General features: G+C 47.4%; 1 protein-coding gene across 1 annotated transcript in view; it reads left to right on the top strand.

The window, feature by feature from the left end:
• The window catches only part of MAPK8IP3 (mitogen-activated protein kinase 8 interacting protein 3), a 312,779-nt gene that overhangs the window by 89,749 nt on the left and 198,929 nt on the right, over nucleotides 1–24,101 (top strand). The window contains exons 7-9 of the mRNA XM_026648192.2: nucleotides 2,510–2,756; nucleotides 8,911–9,013; nucleotides 21,029–21,147. Of these exons, the coding sequence (XP_026503977.1) occupies nucleotides 2,510–2,756; nucleotides 8,911–9,013; nucleotides 21,029–21,147 (469 nt within the window). The remainder of the gene's footprint in view (nucleotides 1–2,509; nucleotides 2,757–8,910; nucleotides 9,014–21,028; nucleotides 21,148–24,101) is intronic.

Consider the following 24,101-nt stretch of genomic DNA (forward strand, 5'->3'; position numbering starts at 1 on the left):
GATGGATCTAGACTGTTCTCAGTGGTAGCAGATGACAGAACAAGGAGTAATGGCCTCAAGTTGCAGTGGGGGAGGTTTAGGTTGGATATTAGGAAAATCTTTTTCACTAGGAGGGTGGTGAAGCACTGGAATGGGTTACCTAGGAATCTCCTTCCTTAGAGGTTTTTAAGGTCAGGCTTGACAAAGCCCTGTCTGGGATGATTTAGTTGGGAATTGGTCCTGCTTTGAGCAGGGGGTTGGACTGGATGACCTCCTGAGGTCCCTTCCAACCCTGATATTCTATGATTCTATGAATTAAGAAGCGTAACCGACGGTGTGTGGTAGACCATGGTGGTTATCCCATGAGTGTGTTTTGAGTGGAGGATTATATAAATAAGCAGCAGTGCATGGGGCATGCTTTTGGAATAGGAGTAGCACCCATGGCATTGGTGGTTTAGTGTTTTTGAATGTGGTTTTATTTACATTTTACACTGAATAATGGTGCATTTTTAGCCCCTTTGCTTCCGAGCGTTGGGAGTGCAGTGGCAGGTGTTTGTCAAAGTAACGTAAGTCCCAATGCATTGGAGTTGTCCACGAAACCCTCTGATTTAATACTTTGCCCTTGCACATTAGAATGGAAGCACCCAGAATAGGAATTTTAAAAAGTTGTGAGAAGTCTAATGTTCAAATATAGCAGCCTAAGTAAAATGTCCATATTTCAAATTTGATGCCCAAATCAGTAAGTAGCTTCACAAATGACCATTTAATGCACCAGGATGATGATTTGAACATCCGTACAGGAGAAGTGGGTGTGCTGTTTGGGCTCACAATCCAAAAAGGTCAAGCAAAAAAAGTGGTTAAAATTTGATAGCAACATTGTAAAAAAATAAACAAATTCAATTTCAGTGTCTGCACCGTAAATAATCAGGAAATGGGTGTGGCACAGGACACTTGGTTTCCTTACTGCAGTATCCAGCAGGATACTGTAGGAATGAACATGGACAGGGAGACTTCAATGTCTTTCTAATTAAAGTAGTATGTCAATAACGGGTATGGTTGTTTTTTTTTTTGTTTTGTTTTGTTTTTTAAGAATGCATGGCTGCCAAGGGTTACATTGCCATTTTTTCACTATCTTCATTCCCATCCCACTTGGAACTGTTTTGTTGCATCATGAAATTGTTAGGAAGAAGGACTGTAGAACACAGACTTCCAAAAAACGGAGGTGCAGACAATATCACAGTTCCAAGACTGTGAGGCCTAAGGTAGTACCTAGTTTTAAAGAGTAATTAACAAACTAAGTAGAAGCAGAAGCATCCTAGCAACTGCACAGAAGAGAAGATGCAAATAGGGATGGCAATAACTATAGTAAGGAAATTGGGGGGTGGGTATATATCAAATAGCTTTTCCACCCAACTGGAAAACATTGTAATATGTTGCTCTAGAAGTTCACTTTGCTATCCTCTTTCAGGAAAAGCTTTAAGTGGCCTTGGGAGGTAGTGGGGGTGAACGGTTAGAAACCCTGCCAAGAAGACTTGGGAGATCTCATTTGGGTCTGATGAGAAGGTGAACTGGCTGAGTCTGAAACAGTGCTTTCTTAATTGGCAAGCAGGGAGTGCAGCATCAAATGCTATAGTATCCTTGAAAGTTTCCTGTATTTTTCAGGATGTGGTAGGATGAGGAATGGGGCCATAATTTATGTTGAACAGGGACTTGGTTTGAGCACATTTCAGGTTGGAAATACATCTCAAGGGGTTATTTATGACATCTTTTGATTTCTAAACTCTTGGTCCTGTCTTTCATCCAGTTGGGGAGAACCACATGTGTTGTCATCCTGGGTCCATGCCTGGCTGTCTTCTACGTGAGCTAATACAGACATGTAGCTCTCCCCTACTAGTGAAGTAAGACCATTTCAGCTTGAATACCCACTTTACTTAAGCTGCCTAGTATCAAAAATATTTACCTGTCCCTTCAAATGAAGTGGTAGCATTAGAAATCTATTAAACAAGTTCTGTGCCAGTGAACTACTGTAATGATGGATCCAGAGCATCTATGAAGCCGCTTCATAGAAGGCTGTATTGCTTTCCAGAAATGATTGTGCTTTCCTTCTTGCACTGGGTATCTTGGAAGACATTGGCCTGATTTTCAGAAGTGTTGAGCACCCATAAATCCCAGTGAAGTCAAGGGAAGCTGCAGCTGTTTTTCACCTTTGAAAATCAGGTCACATTCCGTTATGAGTAGACCTTATATCTCACGTAACTTCTGAAGACCTGAAATGCCATCTGTGTTGGTAATAAAGAAAGAGGGGGATCTGTATTTATACCAGGTAGGATTTGCTTGCTGAGTTCTGTACAGGAACTTGCTGTTCATTTGCAGTGCTAAGCAGGCACAATAAGCTCTGGGTGTTCAGTTTGTGGTACTCATTTTCCATAATTTGCTACAAGGCATTCATCAATCCAGTAAATAAGAAATTATCTGAAACATATAGATGCACTTTTTCCTTTCTGTTTTCTCCTTCTTTGTATTGTCATAGTGCCCAAATGATGAAATGTCTGAATCTGGGCAGTCTTCTGCAGCTGCCACTCCAAGCACCACTGGGACAAAGTCCAACACACCAACCTCATCTGTGCCCTCTGCTGCTGTCACACCCCTAAATGAGAGTCTGCAACCCATCAGTGACTACAGTGGAACACCCAAGAACAATAAGAGGGCACGGGAAAAGCGGAACAGCAGGAACATGGAAGTGCAGGTCACCCAGGAGATGAGGAATGTCAGCATAGGTATGGCAGGTGTATTCTTCTGTATATATTCTTTGCTAGCCAACCTGTTGCATGCCCACTTTAATAAAAGGCATACATGGGCATTGTAAAATCAAATACCAGAAGAGGTCTGGAGGGACTGAAGGAGTAACTAGCTTAGTTCAACTGAAAAACAATGCTCTCTGTTTATTAAGGGTACAGTTGGAAGTAGGGGAATAAAGGTGGGTGATATGCTCATTTATGCTTGATGGTAGGACTGTGCTTGCTTTTTGGACAGTGGCATGCTTTGTGGAGGGAAAAAAAAGATTCATTGACATGGAGCCAATTTCCAAGTTTATTGCAACTGACTTAGAGGAAATTTCTTCTGAAAGCTCCCAAATGAGTTCCTGACAAAGTGAAACCACAAAACAGTAGAAAAATCTTGTGCTGTAGCCTTTGACTGAGGATGCCAGTGTTGAAATCTCATTTTGTAGTTATATTAGCAGCCTGCTTGCTACCAGGATCACACTCCCCTGGCTGGCAGAGGGCAATGTAGTTCCTCAAGAAGTACTTACATACTGAGAGCCTAACCAATAAATCAGTATCATTTTAATGATGTCAGTTAAGCCAGCACAGTAAATATAAGTATCAGCACTGGGAGAGAGACATAGAAGTCTCGGCTCTCTCCACTCTCCATCACTGGCCTGTATGGGTTGGCAAGAACTGTCATAGAATCATAGACTATTAGGGTGTGATGTGTTTGGTCACAGAGACCCTCTTGGGACCGTCATCTGACATGCTGGAATTACCTCTGAGCCCGTTTTCCACTGCCAGCTTGGGACTCCAGAACCCTGCCTTGTTGAGCCAGACACACTAGTCTGCTGCAACACAGACCCAGGTCTGGTCCATGCCCCCAAAGCTGCAGACTTTAACCAAAAACTGCTCAGCAAGTCACCTATCTCCAGCACCCAGACACCCAGTTCCCAATGGGATCCAAACCCCAAATAAATCTGTTTTACTCTGTATAAAGCTTATACAGGGTAAACTCATAAAGTGTCTGCCCTCTATAACACTGATAGATATGCACAGCTGTTTTCTCCCCCAGGTATTAATCACTTATACTCTGGGTTTACTAATAAACAAAAGTGATTTTATTAAGTATAAAAAGTAGGATTTAAGTGGTTTCAAGTAATAACAGACAGAACAAAGTAAGTTACCAAGAAAAATAAAACAAAACACGCAAGTCTAAGGCTAATACATTTAAGAGCCTGAATACAGGTAAATCTCACCCTCAGAGATGTTCCAATCAGCTTCTGTCACAGACTAGACTCCTTCTTAGTCTGGGCCCAATCCTTTCCCGTGGTACAGTTCTTGTTAGTTCCAGCTCAGGTGGTAAGTAGGGGTTTTCTCATGACTGCCGTCACCTTTGTTCTGTTCCGCCCCCTTTTATATCTTTGGCACAAGGCGGGAATTCTTTCTCTCTCTGGGTTCCTACCCTTCCTAGTTAATGGGAGCCATCAAGATCCTAAGTCACCATTAATGACCCACACTTTGCATAGTTACAATAGGACTCCAGAGTAATACTTCATATTTCTAGCTGATATGATACATACATACATATAGGATGAATACACTCAGTAGATTATAAGCTTTGTAATGATACCTTACAAGAGACCTTTTGCATGAAGCATATTCCAGTTACATTATATTAACACTCATTAGCATATTTCCATAAAACATATGGAGTGCAACGTCACATAGGGCTGGAAGAGACCTCAGGTCATCTAGTCCAATCCCCTGCTCAAAGCAGGACCAACCCCAACTAAATCATGCCAGCCAGGGCTTTGTCAAGTTGGGCCTTAAAAAACCTCTAAGGATGGAGATTCCACCACCTCCCTAGATAACCCATTCCAGTGCTTCACCACCCTCTTAGTGAAATAGTTTTTCCTAATATCCAACCTAGACCTCCCCCACTGCAACTTGAGACCATTGCTCCTTGTTCTTTCATCTGCTACCACTGTGGACAACCTAGCTCCATCCTCTTTGGAACCCCCCCTTCAGGTAGTTGAAGACTACTATCAAATCCCCCACCACTCTTCTGCAGACTAAATAAGACCACTTCCCTCAGCCTCTCCTCGTAAGCCCCAGCCCCCTAATGATTTTTGTTGCCCTCCGTTGGACTCTCTCCAATTTGTCCACATCCTTTCTGTAGTGGGGGGCCCAAAACTGGATGCAGTATTCCAGATGTGGCCTCACCAGTGCTGGGTAGAGGGGAATAATCACGTCCCTCGATATGCTGGCAATGCTCCTACTAATGCAGCCCAATATGCCGTTAGCCTTCTTGGCTACAAGTTCACACTGTTGACTCATAGCAAGAGAAAGTTGATAGCAAGAGAAAGTTGGTAGTAAACATACGAGGCCATCGCTGGTGTAATTCCAATAGTGACAATGTATTTACACTCAGGTTAAATCTGTTTTGCAGCATGTCTTCCCTCTGCCCGTGCCAAATACATTGCAGTCCACTACAGGAAGCAGCAGAGGGCTGCAGCTCCAACGCACTTTAAATAATTTTCAGTATAGTCACGTGTAAAATTGCTGCTAGACCTGCTGGTTATTGGTTAGAAAGTTTGTACTGGGGAGTCATCATCAATGTAGCCTGGAGGAGTGTCTTCCATTTCCATGAAGGCTAATGGAATTGCATTGGGTTGGATTAATTTGATCCACGTGAACTGCTTAGGAGAAAGTATCTGAATGAACGGGCCAGAAAAAAAAAACCCTGAGAACGAAGATTCTTGTCAGTCCATAATAGATGCATAAAATCTGCTGCTTTTTACCATGCACAAATAGACTTTAGAATTTGGGGTAAATGGGACATGAGCTCCTAAGCTATTATAGAGGAGTGCATGCAACATCAAACCTAATTAACACTTCAGTAGATCTTCTGGGTCCAAAATCTGCCCTCAGATATGTGGGTACAACTCCATCTGAAGTCAACATGTATCTGAGGGCAGAATTTGGGGCCTGGATATTAAAGGCATATAGTTTAATACACAGAGGCTAATTCATCCCTACTATAACTCTGTTGAAGATATTAGAATCATAGAAATGTAGGACTGGAAGGAACCTCAATAGGTTATCTAGTCCAGTCCCCTGCACTGAGAGAGGGAGGAATAAGTACTATCTAGACCATCCCTGACAGGTGTTTTGATAGAGATTCCACAACCTCCTGAGGTAATTTGTTCCAATCCTTAACCACCCTGACAGGAAGTTTTTCCTAAGGTCTAACCTAAAACTCCCTTGCTGCAATTTCAGCCCATTATTTCTTGTCCTGTCCTCAGTAGATAAGAACAATTTATCACTCTCCTCTTTATAACAACCTTTTATGTACATGACCACTGATATATTTCCCTGACACGCCCCTCCTCCCCGCCCCCCCCGTCTTCTCTTTTCCAGACTGAACCAAAGAATTTTTTTCGATCTTTCGTCATAGGTCATGTTTTCTAGACCTTCAATCATTTTTGTTCCTCTTCTCTGAACTTTCTCCAATTTGTCCACATATTTCCTACACCATGGTACCCACTGGACGCAGTATTCCAGTTGAGGCCTTATCAGTGCTGAGTAGAGTAGAAGAATTACTTCTTGTGTCTTGCTTACTACTCTCCTGCTAATACATCCCTAGAGCAATTCAAGGGAACTGAACACCTTTTTATGGACCATGTTCAAGCTTGATAGCTGAAACTTTTGCCACAGCTGTTATTTCTGCCATGTCCTTAATAAATGAAACCTAGGAGCAGCACTCAGTGCTGGGGGCAAATATGGATGACTTGAAATTTCAGTATTGTGTGTTTTTTGCAGCTAGAGTTAAAATGTGGATGATACAAGTGCATCAGAGCAGAATGGAGAAGACAGGTTTCTGAAACCGAGGTCCAGTGTTCCGAAAGGAGTGGAGAGGGGCTGGATTTTCCTTGTAAAATCATAACCATTTTCATTGTTTGGGGAAATCTTCCTCAACTTTTTTTAAAAATTAGAAACTTGAGAACCATTGGTATAAGGAGCCCTGTTCTGGCAACAGATGCACACCATGTTTTGTCTTAAAACGTGACGAATGTTGCCAAGTGTTGCACATTGACAACCTGAAGCAATGAAATGAATACTATAAAGGTATCATGGGTTTTGTATACAGTAACTCCTCGCTTAATGTTGTAGTTATGTTCCTGAAAAATGTGACTTTAAGCAAAATGATGTTAAGCGAATCCAATTTCCCCATAAGAATTAATGTAAATGGGGGGGTTAGGTTCCAGGGAAATTTTTTTCACCAGACAAAAGACTATATTATATATATGTATACACAGTATAAGTTTTAAACAAATAATTTAATACTGTACACAGCAATGATGATTGTGAAGCTTGGTTGAGGTGGTGGAGACAGAGGGTGGGCTATTTCCCAGGGAATGCCTTACTGCTAAATGATGAACTAGAACTCGGCTGGTCCCTCAAGGGTTAACACGTTGTTAATGTAGCCTCATACTCTACAAGGCAGCACGAATGGAGGGAGGGGAGACAGCATGGCAGACAGAGACAGAGATACACACCCTGTGTGTGTGTGTGTGAGAGAGAGAGATGCGCATTGCCCCTTTAAGTACGCTGAACTTCTCTAAATAGATTGTTTTTTCAAGTAGACCAGGAAGTTGAGACAGCAGCTGCTGCCAGCACGCCCCCTCCGTCCTGAGCCCTGTCATGTGTTCCCCCCCGCCATGGAGATGGGGTAAGCAGGCAGGAGCAGGGGGGAGGGGGACACCCTGATATTAGCCCCCCCTCTTTCCCCTCTCCCCGCCCCCCCGCCCCGCACAGCACGCAAGAGGCTCCCGGGAGCAGCTCCAAGGCAGAGGGCAGGAGCAGCACATGGCAGTGGGGGGAGGGACAGCTGAACTGCTGGCAATTGATAGCCTGCTGGGCGGCTGCCGCACAGGGAACTTAGGGGAGCGGGGAGCTGATGGGGGGGCTGCCTGTCCACCCTGGTTCCAAGCCCCCACTAGCTACCTCCAATGGGCTGCTCTTTCTGCAAGCAGTGGACAAAGCAGGCAGCTGCCAAACAGTGTTATAAGGGAGCATTGCACAACTTTAAATGAGCATGTTCTCTAATTGATCAGCAACGTAACAACGAAACGACATTAATTGGGATGACTTTAAGTGGAGTTACTGTATTCCAACACTGAAGCTGTTTTACAGGGTCAATAAACCCCAAATCTGGTGCAGTTGAAATTCTAGTGTTGTTTATGAACTAAGGCCTGGATCCTGCAAGAATTTCTGTGTAGGCAGACCCTGTTGCTTATGTGGAGTCTGCCTGTATGGAACAACTTCAAGACTGGGTTCTAAAACAGTTTAATTTGTTGCATACTCTATAAGTCATTTGGAGCCTCATCTTTCTTCGTTCATCAAATAATGACTCCAGAACATGCATCACATTAGAAACAGATTAGGTTGCATGTATACAGTACATTGCTACTTCCACTTCACAATTTCACTATAATTAACAGTTAAATCAGATGTAAGCATGAGAATTTGTATACTCAAGTTGTTCCTATTTAAAGTGATTCAGTCATGATTTATAACACTAATAATTTTTGTTATAGAATAAATTAAATTACTGTATGTTTTTATATCTTTTATAATGTTGCAAAATGAGAGGGAGGTTTTTACTGCGAGATTAAAAGGACATTATTTGGTGTTGAATCTTTCTTAATTGACCTTAACTGTGCCCAAAAAAGATGACCTAATTTAAAACAATTTTACCTTTAGAATTCTGGAGCTATTTTAAAAGTTTAATATCCAGAAGTACTTCATTACCCCAGCCTAGTTACCCCACTGGCTGATGGTATTGCCACTGGCACGCTTCCAAGAATCCCCTGTTTCTCACACCTATTCATGATGGTAGATGCCACCTCTACCTTTCCCCAGGAATTTTGAAACACGCCTTTCCAGCTGTAGTTTGTGACTCACTAGAAATCCATCTACACTCTAACTTTTTTAACACCTTGCACATGGTACCATAGCAATCTTGAGAGTGCTCCCCATGATCCTTTTTGATACCCAAAGAGGCTTAAGACCAGTCAGAGAATACAGTCCCTAGAGTGGAACAACTGTTGGCCTTCTTTTCTTCTGGATCTGTCTCTTATCTGTGCATTATTTTCTGTAGGAATGGGTAGCAGTGATGAATGGTCTGATGTTCAGGATATCGTAGACTCTACGCCAGAGCTGGACATGTGCCAGGACCCCCGACTGGAGCACACTGGAAACAGGTACTTGCTTTTATCTTTTGTAAATATGCTATTTACTCTCCTTCATGTAACTTCTCGAGAAGTGAAGAGAGACTCTGGGTTAAAGAGCTTGTGTAATTAAAGCTGCATAGACCTATGGTACATGTTAATGTGGTGGAGACACTGGTGTAAGAGCAATCATTGGATCCTTGCTTCCTCTGCCTAGTGCAGAATGAAGGATCCCTCAGGCACAAAACTCCCTGTTATCATGGGAAGAACACAAGCTCAAAATCTGTGTTAGAAATCTCCTCCAGATGATCCACAGTTGGACTGGTTTCAGTCAGTACAGTTTGCTGTGCTCCCATGAGAGAAGGGAAGGTGGCATGATAAAAGAGAGAGGACAGACTAAGGAGGTATGGGGCTTATGGGCTGAAGTGGTAGAAAAGAGAAAAAGCCAATTGTCTAGTAAAAGGTCGGCCCTGAATTCTGTTTCAAAATCCAGATCCTTCTCAGGTTTGCCATATATAGGTTGGCACCTGACAATGGGTGATCTTTACGGTGAAATCCTCTGTTTCTATGGTTTATGCTTGATTAGAACACCAGCTTCCCCTTAAGTGGGAGGTTGCCTGAAGGCCATTCATTTTGGTGTATCACCGCTGCAAGGCATATAATACAGGGGTCTCCAAACTTTATGAGACGAGGGCCATATTAGATTTTTGAATGGGCTTCGCGGGCCAAAGCGACTGTGAAAGAAATTAAATATATGCAAATATATGCAAAACCGTTAAAAAACAACACTATTTTACTGTCTCAGTGTTGCATTAAATTCTAAATCAGGTATAAAAGTTAACCGATGCAGGTACTGTGAAATCACACAAAATATTTGTCAATGCATTAAAAATCATTTCACATAATTTTTTTTTATTTTATTTCTAAAAACTCACACATTTGTATCATACAAATACTGTTTGGTTCTATTAGTGCTGTAGTTAAAATTTAACCATTATGAAATTGTTAATTTCCATCTTTTTTACTCCATTTATTGGAGATGTAATTAAGCATCGGCTTGTATTTTTACTCTAAGAGGCAGGGGTCCGTTACAGCAGCAACTCTCCCCTAAGTTAGCTCCCCTTTTGCGGGGACACTCACTGTCTCCCGGGGGCACTCACCCCTCCCCACAGCTCAGCTGAGCTATTCCCCCCCCCCCCCACACACACACGCGCGAGCCCCTCCCCCTGCCTGCTCAGCGTGCCTACTCAGCTGCAGCCTGCCTGTTTGCTTCTCCCTGTACCTGCTCGGCCGCAGCAGCAACTCTCCCCTAAGTTGGCTCCCCTTTTGGGGGGGACACTGGCTCCCAGAGGCACTCACTCCTCCGCACAGCTCAGCTGAGCTACCCCCCACCCCACCCAACCCGGGCGAGCGGCTGCTGGTGTAGTGAAGCATGCTCACTACACCGTAAGTAGCACGTTTCTAGCAGAGCAGTATCCTTCACTACACCGGCAGCCCCTCCCCCTGCCTGATCGGCGTGCCTACTCTGCGGCAGCCTGCCTGTTTGCTTCTCCCTGTACCTGCTTGGCTGCAGCAGCAACTCTCCCCTTAGTTGGCTCTCCTTTTGGGGGGACACTGGCTCCCAGAGGCACTCACCCCTCTGCACAGCTCAGCTGTGCTGCAGCCTCGCGTGAGCTGCTGCCGGCGGCCCCTCCCCCTGCCTGCTCGGGGTGCCTACTCTGCTGTTCTCTTCTACCCTGTTGGTTGGAGGGCCGGACAAATGGAAGCCCCGGGCCGGATCCGGCCTGCAGCCGTAGTTTGGAGACCCCTGGCCTAGATGAATATATGGCAAAGAGAGGCAATAAAAGGGAAGTCTTTTATGAAACAGCACATGGTGAGTGGTCTTCATTTGGACAAGCACTGGACGGGGGAGGAGGCATGAAGAATTTGGATGATGCAGGAACGAGGAGCGAAGTTTCCTCTTTGGATGGTATGGCCAGAATGTGTGAGAGGCATGTGTAATGTTCTGAGAACAACAGCAGGAGGCACCACTGTGGCAGAGCCAGTTGTGTATGTTGTAGGCCATGAGGCTACGTCTTCACTACCCGCCGATCCGGCGGGTAGCAATCGGTTTATCGGGGATCGACTTACCGCGTCTCGTGAGGACGCGGTAAAATCGATCCCTGATCGCTCTGCCGTCGACTCCGGAAATCCACCTCGACAAGAGGCGGCAGCGGAGTCGGCGGCAGCGCGGCAGCGGTCGGCTTTCCCCCGTCCTCACCGCCAGGTAAGCCGACCTAAAATACGCAACTTCAGCTACGGTATTCACGTAGCTGAAGTTGCGTATCTTAGGTCGGAACCGCGCTGTAGTGTAGACCTAGCCTGAGAGTGGCTGATGAGATGAAGAATAATCAGTCTGAACATGAGTGGAGAAGAACCCCAGGGATGCAGCTACAAGGAGAGAGCCCTTTAGTCAAGGAAATCTGTGCACCAAGGAGACAGACTAGGGGCTGCCGGTTAGAAGGACAATGTACATTGAGGTTACTGAGCCTTGGACTTGCTTCTTTAACATGCATAATGCTTCCTAAAGTTTCAATTATTAAATTGGTAAATCCAGAGGTGGTCCTCTTACTGTTTGTTGCTGCCCACTAGTGAGGGTGTGTGTCTCAGAATATGTTGGTCCACAGCATTGGTGTTTATCTCCAATTCTTCAGTGCTATCAGATGCTAGTATAGCCATGGAGATAAAGAAACTCCACGTCATAGAACCATAGAAGATTAGGGTTGGAAGAGACCTCAGGAGATCATGTAGTCCAGCCCCCTGCTCAAAGCAGGACCAACCCCAACTAAATCATCCCAGCCAGGGCTTTGTCAAGCTGGGCCTTAAAAACCTCTAAGGGTGAAGATTCCACCACCTCTCTAGGTAACCCATTCCAGTGCTTCACCACCCTCCTAGTGAAATAGTGTTTCCTAATATCCAACCTAAACCTCCCCCACTGCAACCTGAGACCATTGCGCCTTGTTCTTCTTCGAGTCCTTGCTCATATCGATTCCAGTTAGGGTTAGGTGTGCGCCGCGTGCACGATCATCGGAGAATTTTTACCCTAGCAACACCCGGTGGGTCGGCTGTGGAGCCCCCTGGAGTGGCACCTTCATGGCGCTGGATATATATCCCAGGTGGCCCAGCGCCCCCTCAGTTCCTTCTTACCACCCGTGACGGTCGTTGGAACTGTGGAGCTCGGTTTAGCCAACACTCCACTCTCCCTAGCGCTCTTATTGCTGTTTGTACACAGTTGTTACAGTGTTATAGTGATAGTTGTAGTTTAGTCTAGTAGTTGTAGTTTTTAGGGGTTTCTCTCTCCCTCCCCCCCCCCGGAAAGGGCTGGTCCACCTCAACAGACTTTGCCTCTTCCGGATGCGCCTGCAGATCCCCGTCCCACAGCAGAAGCCAGGGAACACAGGCGGTGGCCTCGGCACCGTTGACTCCGGCACCAAGGGCGGAGCCATTGAGTCCAGTGCACCTGGACTCCCCGACTCGCAGCGTGGTCGAGGTCCAGCTTCCTTCCATGACAGATACTTTTGCGGCGGCAAGGGATCTGATTGCCATGATCGTGTCAGCATCGCCTCAACAGTCTAAGGCTCCAGCACCGGTCCGCGTGGTTACCTTCACGGGGCAAACCAGCCCTTATTCATCTGCCGGCCCCGTTCCTGTTTTCAGCGCCATTCGTTCTCCGCGGCACCGGTCATACTTGCAGCACCGTTCAGACTCCCGGCACCGGTCTGTACGCCAGTTTCTGTCCAGGAGCAGGTCCAGATCCAGACGCCGTTCCCGTCGGTGGTCGTCGTCGCAGACAAGGTCTAGACCTCGGCACTGGTCTCGGTCCCGGCACCACTCCCCAATGTCATGGCGCCGCTTTCCAGCCTTGCAGCACCGATCCACGTCGTGCTGTCATGAACCAGCGTAATCCCACTTAGCACCACCGTGGCCCTCTCGTTCTGCCTCTCGTTCGACGGGATCGGACGCAGGGTCCCATGTTTCGGACCGCTGCCGCTCAGACCACAGCTACCTGGACCCTGGGACTGGTCACTGGCAGGTGCAGGGACAAGGTCCTGTTCAGGGGTCTACTCAGTGGCCCTTTTGGACGCCTTGGGCATACCACCAGGCCCAAGGTGCTCCTTCTGGGGCATCTCGCTCAGCCCCTTCCGAGTCGCAAGTGCCAGAGGCCACTGTCAACCATCCTGCTTCTGGGGGTATGGAGGCCGCAGGGATGTCCCTCCCGCCTCCGGACCCTCTCCCAACTCCTGTGCCTGATCCGGACACAGAGGTAGCTGGCCCCAATCCACGGGTCACAACCCAGCAAGAGGCCCCAGACGATCCTCTTCCTCCCGTGGCCCCTTCCTCATCGTCACTGGATGAGGCGGTGGTGGGAATGGCCATTTTGGGTCCCCCTCCAATAGACCTCCATGCCCACCCTGACCTCTTACGTAGGGTGGCACATAACATGAACCTCCAAGCGGAGGAGGTTATATTTGTCAACAGAGGCTCCATCCAGGGTTGCCCTACCGATCATTCGGACCATCCAGGCCACGGCCAGAACAATCTGGCAGACACCTGCGTCCTTTCCTCCGATGGCTAAAGAGGTGGAGCGAAAGTACTATGTCCCCTCTAAGGGGTCTGACTATTTGTTCAAACACTCACAGCCCTGTTCACTGGTGGTGGCCTCAGTGAGCGAAAAGGAGAGTCACGGGCAACAGGCTCCTGCACCCAAATCGAAGGAGGCTAAACGCCTTGATCTATTCGGGCGCAAGGTCTACTCCGTGGGCGGACTTCAGCTCAGGATCGCAAACCAGCAGGCGCTCCTGAGCCATTATAACTATAATTCGTGGAACTCCATGCAGAAGTTCAAAGAGCTGGTTCCATCGGAGTCCAGTGAGGAGTTTGGGGCCCTAGTGGAAGAGGGCAAAATGGTGGCACGGACCTCCTTGCAGGCCTCGTTAGACCCGCAGACTCCACTGCTTGCACTCTTTCCTCAGGGATTGCAATGTGGCATGTCACCTGGCTTCAAACGTCTGTTTTTCCGCCGGAGCTTGAGCAGACATTACAGGACCTTCCATTCGAGGGCGAAGGCCTGTTCTCACAGAAGACAGAATGAAGTCTCCAAAATCTCTCAAATTCAAGGGTCATAATGAAATTGTTGGGCATGCACAGGCCAGCTACCCAACGAAAACCCTTTAAGCCCCAGCTTCAACAATCCTATCCCCCTCCTCGGCCAAGGCAGGATTTTTACAGGAGGCGGGGCTGTGGTGGCAGGAGGAAACCCTCTAACCACCAGTCAAGGCAGAGCCAGGGCCCGTCCAAACCCTCGGCAGGCCCTAAGCAAAACTTTTGAAGGGATGCCCGAGGACAGTGTACTAGACCTCATTCTGGATCCTTCCCCACCCTTCCTGAATCGTTTATCCCATTTCCACCATGCTTGGTCGCTCATAACTATGGATCGTTGGGTCCTTCGCACGGTGGAAAGGGGATACTCTCTCCAATTTTCTTTTTCCCCACTATCCTATCCTTCCTCCTCATCCCTCTTCAGGGACCCTTCTCATGAGCAACTTCTCATCCAGGAGGTGTGGATGGTCCTTGCCATGGGAGCGATCGAGGAGGTTCCAAGGGAGCTAAGGGGCAGGGGGTTTTACTCTCATTACTTCCTAATCCCCAAGGCAAAGGGCAGGCTGTGACCTATCCTGGACCTGCGCGGACTCAACAAATTCATGGTAAAGTTGAAGTTCCGCATGGTCACCTTGGGCACCATCATACCTTCCCCAGATCCTGGAGACTGGTACGCCGCCCTCGACATGAAGGACGTGTATTTCCACATCACGATTCATCCGGCACACAGACGTTTCCTGCGCTTTGTTGTCAACCACAAACACTATCAGTTCGTGGTCCTTCCCTTCGGTCTCTCCACGGCCCTTCAGGTGTTCACCAAATGTATGGCGGTTGTGGCAGACTTCCTCCATCGACGACGTGTATAGGTATACCCGTATCTCGACGACTGGCTTATCCGAGGACGTACCAAGGATCAAGTACAGTCTCACCTCCAACTCGTCATGCTCACGTTCCGTCAGTTAGGCCTCCTCCTCAACATGGAGAAGTCGACGCTAGAACTGACTCAGAGAATAGAACTTATTGGGGTGGTCCTGGACTCGGGGTGCGCACAAGCCCTCCTACCAGATGCTCGCTTCCAAACTTTGTCGACTCTCATCGTGAGCCTTCAAAACTTCCCAATCTCGACAGCAAGAACGTGCCTGAGTCTTCTGGGCCATATGGCTTCCTGCACATACGTAACCAGGTATGCCAGGCTATGGCTCTGCCCTCTTCAGGCATGGCTGGCATCTGTCTATCGCCCAGGCCGAGACAACCTGAACCTTGTGGTCACTGTCCCAGAGAGTCCTGGCCTCCCTCCAATGGTGGCTGGACCCATGGCTGGTGTGCGAAGGAGTTCCATTCCACACCCCTCAGTCCTCCTTATCCCTTGTCACAGACGCGTCAGCCCTGGAATGGGGTGCCCATCTCGGGGACACCCAGACACAATGTCTCTGGACCCAGTCAGATCTCTCTTCGAGAGTTGTTGGCTGTTCGTCTGGCTTGTCAAGCTTTCCAGGAGCAGCTGCATGGTCATTGTGTAGCAGTCCTCACAGACAATACCACGGCCATGTTCTACATCAACAAACAAGGTGGCCCTCGGTCCTACCCCCTTTGTCAGGAGGCCATTCGACTGTGGGAATTCTGCATAGCCCACTCCATTCACCTGGTGGCATCTTTCCTCCCAGAGGTCCAGAACACATTGGCGGACCGCCTCAGCAGATCCTTCCAATCCCACGAGTGGTCAATATGCCCAGATGTGATCCATACCATCTTCCTGAAGTGGGGGTTTCCCCAGGTCGATCTGTTTGCCTCACGCGGCAATCGGAAATGCCTGGCATTCTGTTCCCTTCAAGGTCGCTCTCCGGGCTCCCTCACAGACGCCTTCCTGCTTCTGTGGACAAGCTGACTGTTTTACGCCTTCCCGCCGTTTCCCCTGGTATACAAGGTCTTGCTCAAGGTGCACAGGGACAAGACATGTCTGATCCTGGTCGCCCCGGCGTGGCCCAGGCAGCATTGGTACACCACGCTGTTGGAGATCTCCGTGGATGCCCCAGTCCCGCTGCCCCTCTTTCCAGATCTGATCACTCAGGATCACGGCTGCCTCTGTCACCCTGACCTTCGGTCCCTCCACATCACGGCGTGGATGCTGCATGGCTGAGCCACTCAGAGCTCCTCTGCTCTCGTTTGGTGCAGGAAACCTTCCACTCGGGCCACGTATATGGCTAAATGGAAGTGATTCTCTTGTTGGTGTTCTCTCCATGAGACGGCCCCCATCCAAGCGTCTGTACCTCTCATCCTGGACTATCTACTGAGCCTGAAATGGTAGGGCCTGGCGATATCTTCTATCAGAGTTCATCTGGCAGCCGTCTCAGCCTTCCACCTGGGAGTGAATGGCCGTTCTGTCTTCGCCAACCCCATGGTTGGTAGGTTCCTCAAGGGACTAGACCGCCTCTACCCACAGGTTCGACAGCCAGTACCCACGTGGGTCCTTAACCTGCTCCTTTCCAGGCTTACGGGGGCCACTTTTGAACCATTGGCCACATGTTCCCTCTTATACCTCTCTTGGAAGACAGCTTTCCTCGTTGCTATCACTTCGGCGAGGCGTGGCTCCGAGCTCAAGGCTCTTACCTCGGAACCACCTTACACGATCTTCCATAAGGACAAGGTGCAGCTACGACCTCATCCTGCCTTCCTTCCCAAGGTGGTGTCGTCTTTTCATATCGACCAAGACATCTTCCTTCCGGTTTTCTACCTGAAACTGCATGTCAGTAGTCGGGAACAGCAGCTGCACTCCCTCGATGTTCGTAGGGCTCTCGCCTTCTACATTGAGCGTACAAAGTCTTTCCGGAAAACGACGCAGCTCTTCGTCGTGGTAGCGGACCAGATGAAGGGCCTCCTGGTGTCCTCCCAGCGGATCTCTTCATGGATCACATCTTGTATTCATGCTTGCTATGATTTAGCGGGGGTCCCGATCCCTTCTATCACGGTTCACTCCACGAGGGCTCAAGCCTCGTCGGCAGCATTCCTGGCCCATATACCAGTTCAGGAGATCTGCAGAGCCGCCACTTGGTTGTCAGTACTTACATTTGCCTCGCACTATGCCATCATTAGGCAGGCCAGAGACGATGCGGCGTTCGGTAGAGCAGTCCTACAATCCACAGTACTTCACTCCGACCCCACCGCCTAGGTAAGGCTTGGGAGTCATCTAATTGGAATCGATATGAGCAAGCACTCGAAGAAAAGACGGTTACTCACCTTTGTAACTGTTTGTAGTGAGGCGGCCTGGCTCTCAGCCACCCCAGAGAGGGACGAGCCCCTCCGGATGCCAAAGTGGGCGGAGCCACTGGAGCCTGCGCCTGCCCCCCAAAGGTCAAAGCGCAGGACAGGAAGTATAAAAGCCCCACCCCAGGGCTCAGAAGCTGCCTGGCCGCCGGAGAAGCCAGACGCTGGGGGCCTAGCTCCCGCTGGGGAGACTCCTGCAGCCTGTGACCGACCCGAGGACTGGCCATACCAGTCAAGGCCTGATGACGACCAGACCCCGGAGAAGCTGGTGAGAAGCGACCCAGAGGAGCTGCCAAGCCTACCGCTCGCCGAGTACCCTGAGGAGCCCATGGTGCTTGATTCCGTGGAGGACACCAACTAGACGCAGGTACTGCTAGAGGAGGAGGTAGGAAGTAGCCCAGGGGCAGTCGACCCTAGTCTGGCTGCGGCACACCCAGAGCCGATGTCAGTGTGTTGCGGCCAGGATCCCCACTGACACAGCAGCAGGCTGCCTGCCGCTGTTAGGGCCCCGGGCTGGGACGCAGTGGCAGGGCCGGCTCCAGGGTTTTGGCCGCCCCAAGCAGCCAAAAAAAAAAAGCCGCGATTGCAATCTGCTGTGGCAATTCGGCGGGAGGTCCTTCGCTCCGAGCGGGAGTGAGGGACCGGCCGCCGAACAGCAGGACGTGCCGCCCCTCTCCGAAGTGGCTGCCCCAAGCACCTGCTTGGTAAGCTGGTGCCTGGAGCCGGCCCTGCGCAGTGGAGTGGGCGGGCCTGCATCCCCCCTGCCACCCCACTCACGGGTGGCAGTCTCCCCCTCTTCCCAGACGCTCAGAACCAGGAGCCTGGGCTTGTTATTGAACTATTGGCTCAGCCCTGCCTGAGGGTCTGAGCTCCAGACAGTTTGTTTGCTGCCCCCCCCCCCCCCCCCCCCCCCCCCCCCCCCCCCCCCTGCCCTCTTTTGCTCAGCCCATGCCTGAGGGCCTGAGCTCCTGACTGTGTGTTGCCCCGCCCTGAACCAGGGCCTGGGCCTGATACTGAACTATTTTGCTCAGCCCCTGCCTGAGGGCCTGAGCTCCCGACCGGGTGCTTGCTGCCCGCCCTGACCCAGGTCCGGGCCTGTCACTGAACTATTTGCTCAGCCCCTGCCTGAGGGCCTGAGCCCTTGATTGTTTCCTGCCTCACTCGGCTAATTCCCCGACTCACCGGACCTAAGTAGTGAGGCGGCCTGGCTCCCAGCCGCCCCAGAGAGGGGCGACCCCAACCGAACCCTTCTACACTGTTGTTCTTCGAGATGTGTTGCTCATATCCATTCCAAACCCGCCCTCCTTCCCCTCTGTCGGAGTTGCCGGCAAGAAGAAACTGAGGGGGCACTGGGCCGGCTGGGGTATATATCCAGCGCCATGAAGGCGCCACTCCAGGGAGCTCTACAGCCGACTCACCAGGTGTTGCTAAGATAAAAATTCTCTGATGATTGTGCATGCAGCACGCGCACACCTAATTGGAATAGATATGAGCAACACATCTCGAAGAACAACAGTTACAAAGGTGAGTAACCATCTTTTCTGTCATCTGCCACCACTGAGAACAGCCTAGCTCCATCCTCTTTGGAACCTCCCTTCAGGTAGTTGAAGGCTGCTATCAAATCCCCCCTCACTCTTCTTTTCTGCAGACTATATAAGCCCAGTTCCCTCAGCCTCTCCTTGTAAATCATGTGCCCCAGACCCCTAATAATTTTTGTTGCCCTCCACTGGACTCTCTCCAATTTGTCAACATCCTTTCTGTAGTGGGGGCCCAAAACTGGATGCAATACTCCAGATGTGGCCTCACCAGTGCCGAATTGAAGGGAATAATCACTATCTGCTGGCAGTGCTCCTACTAATGCAGCTCAATATGCAGTTAGCCTTCTTGGCAACAAGGGCACAATGTTGACGAGAAGTTGGATGAGAGTCCACTGTAATTCCCAGGTCCTTTTCTGAAGAACTGCTTAGCCAGTTGGTCCTCAGCCTCTAGCAGTGCATAGGAGTCTTCCATCCTAAGTGCAGGACTCTGCACTTGTCCTTGTTGAACCTCATCAGATTTATTTTGGCCCAATCCTCCAATTTGTCTAGGTCACTCTGGACCCTATCCCTACCCTCCAGCGTATCTACCTCTCCCCCCAGCTTATTGTCATCCACAAACTTGCCGAGGGTGCAATCCATCCCATCATCCAGATCATTAATGAAGATGTTGAACAAAACTGGCCCCAGGACACACCCCTGGGGCACTCTGCTTGATACCGGCTGCCAACTAGATATGGAGCCATTGATCACTACCCGTTGAGCCTGATGATCTAGCCAGCTTTCTATCCACCTTATAGTCCATTCATCCAATCCATACTTTTTTAACTTGCTGGCAAGAATGCTGTGGGAGACCGTATCAAAATCTTTGCTAAAGTCAAGATATATCACGTCCACCGCTTTCCCCATATCCACAGAGCCAATTATCTCATCATAGAAGGCAATCAGGTTGGTCAGGCATGACTTGCAAATGGCCAGCAGTGTGTGCCTCATCTTGTGAGTCACAGCTGACCACAGTGCCCCATGGATTCACGACCTCCAGGCTAGATTACTGAAATGTAGTATATCTAGGAATGAAGCTACAAAACCTGAGATAAGTTCCAGTGGTACTGAACATTATCATCTGTCTGCTTAGCAGAAAGCTGTGAACATATCATCCAGCTGCTCCACTTTCTGCACTGATTCCCAATACAGTAGAATACAGTTCAAGGTGTTTATTCCAGTATTCAAACCAGTCCATGGGATTGGCTCTGGTTACCTGAGAGGTTGCCTCTCCCTCAATGATCATGACCTCCCACAACACCTGTATTCCATTGGAGCCATGAAACTGTCAACAAATAGGAGGAGACTCATGTGTGCAGGAAACGGAACTTTCACAGGAATCAGACCAAGAATCTGGAACTTGCTCCCAACTGAGGATAAAAAAGATCCCAGACCTTGCTGTTTCCAATACTAAATGTAAGGTTTATCTCTTTGATTTACCTTTTCCTAAATAAGTCCTTCATACACTCACACATATATAGCCATGCACACATGCTCACTAAAAGAATAAACAAATCCCTACAGGCTAATTTCTCCCTCACAGTCTGTAGGAGAAATTACGTTGTTGTTGTTGTTGTTGTTTTCAATTTTTAAATAATTATCTGGCCCCACCATTGTAGTGGGTGCCTGCCATGTATCTGAACTGATGGAATTGTGGGATTGAATGGTCTCCAAGATCTACGGTAAAACAAACGAATACTAATAATCAGAGTTAGGAGCTCCAGTTAGTAGGAAACATTCTGGTTTTTATATAATAAATATAAAACAATATGATTTTTAAAGGAGTTTCACATTAATCTGTTGATCTGAGCTAGGCCTGCTATGCTGATCTAATGGACACTGGAGGTACATCTTTCATATTAGGAACCTGAAGGATACTTGTCCTTGATATGAGGAGTAAGATATATTTATCCCTTACATAGTAAGGTCTCAGCCCTATAGTGAATGAATGGAAAGATATCTGTATTTTGATTGCAGTGATCTACTTTGTTCAATAATTCAGGAGAGGAATCTTCTATCTAAAATATTTCCAAGTAACAAGATTCCTTCTTTTTATTTCCTCCAACAACAGCCCAACACAGGGGATTGTCAACAAAGCTTTTGGCATCAACACAGACTCTCTGTATCATGAACTTTCCACAGCGGGGTCGGAGGTCATCGGGGATGTGGATGAAGGAGCAGATCTGCTAGGTAAAAGATATTTATAACAACTGTGTTCACTCCACTGTAGTTAGGGCTGAGTGACAACTTTAGAAACGGACAATTTTCTTTCTTCCTTTCAGAACTGTGGCTCCTTGTCAATAAAAACAATTTGGGATGGAATTTGGGACAGTCTAGCAATGAAATATGTAATAATCATAATATAACTAACAAAAAGTCATTTTAATAGCTTTGGGACTTGTTTTGTTAGGACTGTCTTTGTCTGTGTGCGTAGGTTAATTTTTGTGTGTGATTCTCCTGCACAAACTCCGTGGAAGAACATTTGTGCTTCCTTCCCTTTCACCACCCAAAGATAATTTTGCAGACACTTGCAATTGAATATGGAGTGATGGTTTTTTTGGAGTGATATAGATTTGAAAACAGACCACTGTTCTGCAAGACAGTAATCACTTTTCCTAATTTTATAAAAACGTTAAAAATTTTTCTTTTTATACAGAAATATTATAGCCTATATTGTATGTTTTACTCTGCTGTAGAGAGTATAAAAAAGAATGCCGTACACCTTTTAGGGCAATCTTGGAAGGGGCTTATTATGTCTTGAAACCTGGGCACATCACCTGAGGTTCCTGACCAGGACTTTGGAACAGCCAAAGAAGGGAAGCTATCCCAGGTTATAGACTCAGCCCAGTGCTTCCTGGGGTAGAACTTTGGGTGTCTAGATCCCGTTCATGAGAGCCCTTAAGCACATGATTAAGTCCCATAGAAGTTAATACAGTGCAGATATGATCAACAAAGCCTATAGTTATGTACATCACTCTCAAGTCTCAATGTCTTGATTTGAGGAGTTCTCCAGTAACTTGAGACATAAGAGGGCTCTCACACAATGCCTTCTGTACTCCAAGTACAAGCAAGAGATGTATTTGAAAGCATTAAGTGTGTAGGGTGAATATATTTTTCTTGCTGGTTGTCTCTTGAGCTTGCTGAAATGGCAAAGGCTCACGGCCTATCTCATCATTGATTCTGAAAATACAGTATTCACCAAAGTACTTTTGGATGTAGATTCAGCCAAGTCAGTTCGTGATCTTGTTGCAAAATTGCAGTGGACCATCTCTGTAAAAAATAAAAAGATATCTAAATCACTTTTGGCAAGAACAGACTATGAGCCCTGTATCTAAACCCTCTAAGGTCTCAATGGTGTGTTGCTGCATAGGTGATTGTTTATAGCCTATTTATTGCAGTACCTTTGCAGCATTTAGAACAGCTGCACTGTGCAGTAGCAGCAGATCACAAAAATGCTGGCCAGTGCCTGAGTCCTAAGGCATTTATTGTTTAGATTCTGATGCAGGACTGATGAATAATTTTGGAGAAGAGCCCAGTTGAAAACAACTCATTGTTACTGAGGCACTTGGCTTGTATATGACGGGAGGCGGCACCTTTGCAGACATTTATTATAATTGTGTTTACCAGCTCTTATGGAAGAATACGTCTGATCAAGCGTGAAGCACGAGTACTGACAGAGACAGGGATATTATGAACCATCATAAGGTCTGACACTGCCACTCAGATTGAAGGAGACTTTAGTAGAAACTGTACATGGATGTTAGATCTTCATCTGTCTACTGTAGCATGAATTTTGGTTACCCATCTCAGCATACATTGTTGGCTGCTCTCTTCCCAAAAGAGTCAGATTGCTATAGCTACTGAAAATCTATCTGCTGCCCATCTGTTTTATCCTTCTCCCCTTGTGCTTTTCCTGTCTGTAAGAGCACTGTCTGGCAATCTGTCAGCAATCATATTCTCTGTTCATGTCAACTGCTGCTTGATGTTGTTTGCTTTCTACTTGTCAGGAAACATCAGGTTCTGAAATGTTTGTCATTCAGGAGAATGACAACCTCAGCTTAAAAACTACTTGGAACAGTACATTCCCAGTTCATTGGGTCTTGTCTACCTGGAATTCACTCGCAAGAACCTTGGGATTCAGACCCTGTAGTCTGAAGGGGCCTGGCCCAGCACAGTCTGTGACAAACTTAGGCCCAGACTTTCAAGTGGTCACACATTTTGTTTGACCAGCTTGAGAGACTTTGAAGCTGCTTTTCAGTGGTGCTAAGAACCTACAAATTAATGAACTCAAAGATTACTTCACCTCTAAGCACTAAGGACTTCTGACAATCAGGCCTAAGGTTCTCAAATTGGGCACCTGAAATAATAGAATCATAGAACCATAGAAGTGTAGGACTGGAAGGGAAGTGTAGGAATGGAAAGAAGAGAGTTTCTTTAAACTTCAGTTTGCTCCTGTTTGGAACTGAGGCTTCTATTCTGCCCTCTTCTTGATGTTTAAAAGCAAACTATTTTTTGCTGGCTACCGCATATTGGGAGTGTTACTGTTTGTGGGCAGTGTCTTCACCTATCTTGTTATTTGTAGGTTCCTCTTTCTATGAGTGGGTCTTGTAGTAAACCTTCACAGTAACTGAATCTGGGGTTGTTCTCTTCACTCTTCATTTATTAAATATGCTGTAGAAGCAGCAACATACTCTAGGCGATGAAATACCTAAAAATGCTCCACAAAAGCAAAACCCATTGTAATAAAAGCACTAAGAGCCCAATTAAAAGGAAATCCTTAGGGCTTAAATATATTAGCAAACGGAAGTACTTAATAGTTTATATTCACAGAACTCCTCTCTTTTCTAAGAAGTCCTAACTTATACCATGTCAAATGAAGTGCCATCCTAAACAAGACTCTTGCTTTATGTTTTCCCAGTCCTGAATGACTACTCTTTCTATGGAAAGGTTTGTCCTTCCTAGAGATCAACCAGGAAAATGAACCTGTCACCAAGGAAGAATTTCGAAGACCTCCAGGATCACTCTGAAAGCTTCTGATTTTTCATCCTACATACCCAAGTTGTTACACCAAGAAACATATTAAAGCATGCCCTCACCTGCCGTCCTACTGAGGATCATAGGATAGGATTTTTCAGTCACTAGCT

The sequence above is a fragment of the Terrapene carolina genome, unplaced genomic scaffold (genome assembly GCF_002925995.2).
Source record: "Terrapene carolina triunguis isolate 2854851 unplaced genomic scaffold, T_m_triunguis-2.0 Scaffold67, whole genome shotgun sequence".
Taxonomy (NCBI): Eukaryota; Metazoa; Chordata; order Testudines; family Emydidae; genus Terrapene; species Terrapene triunguis.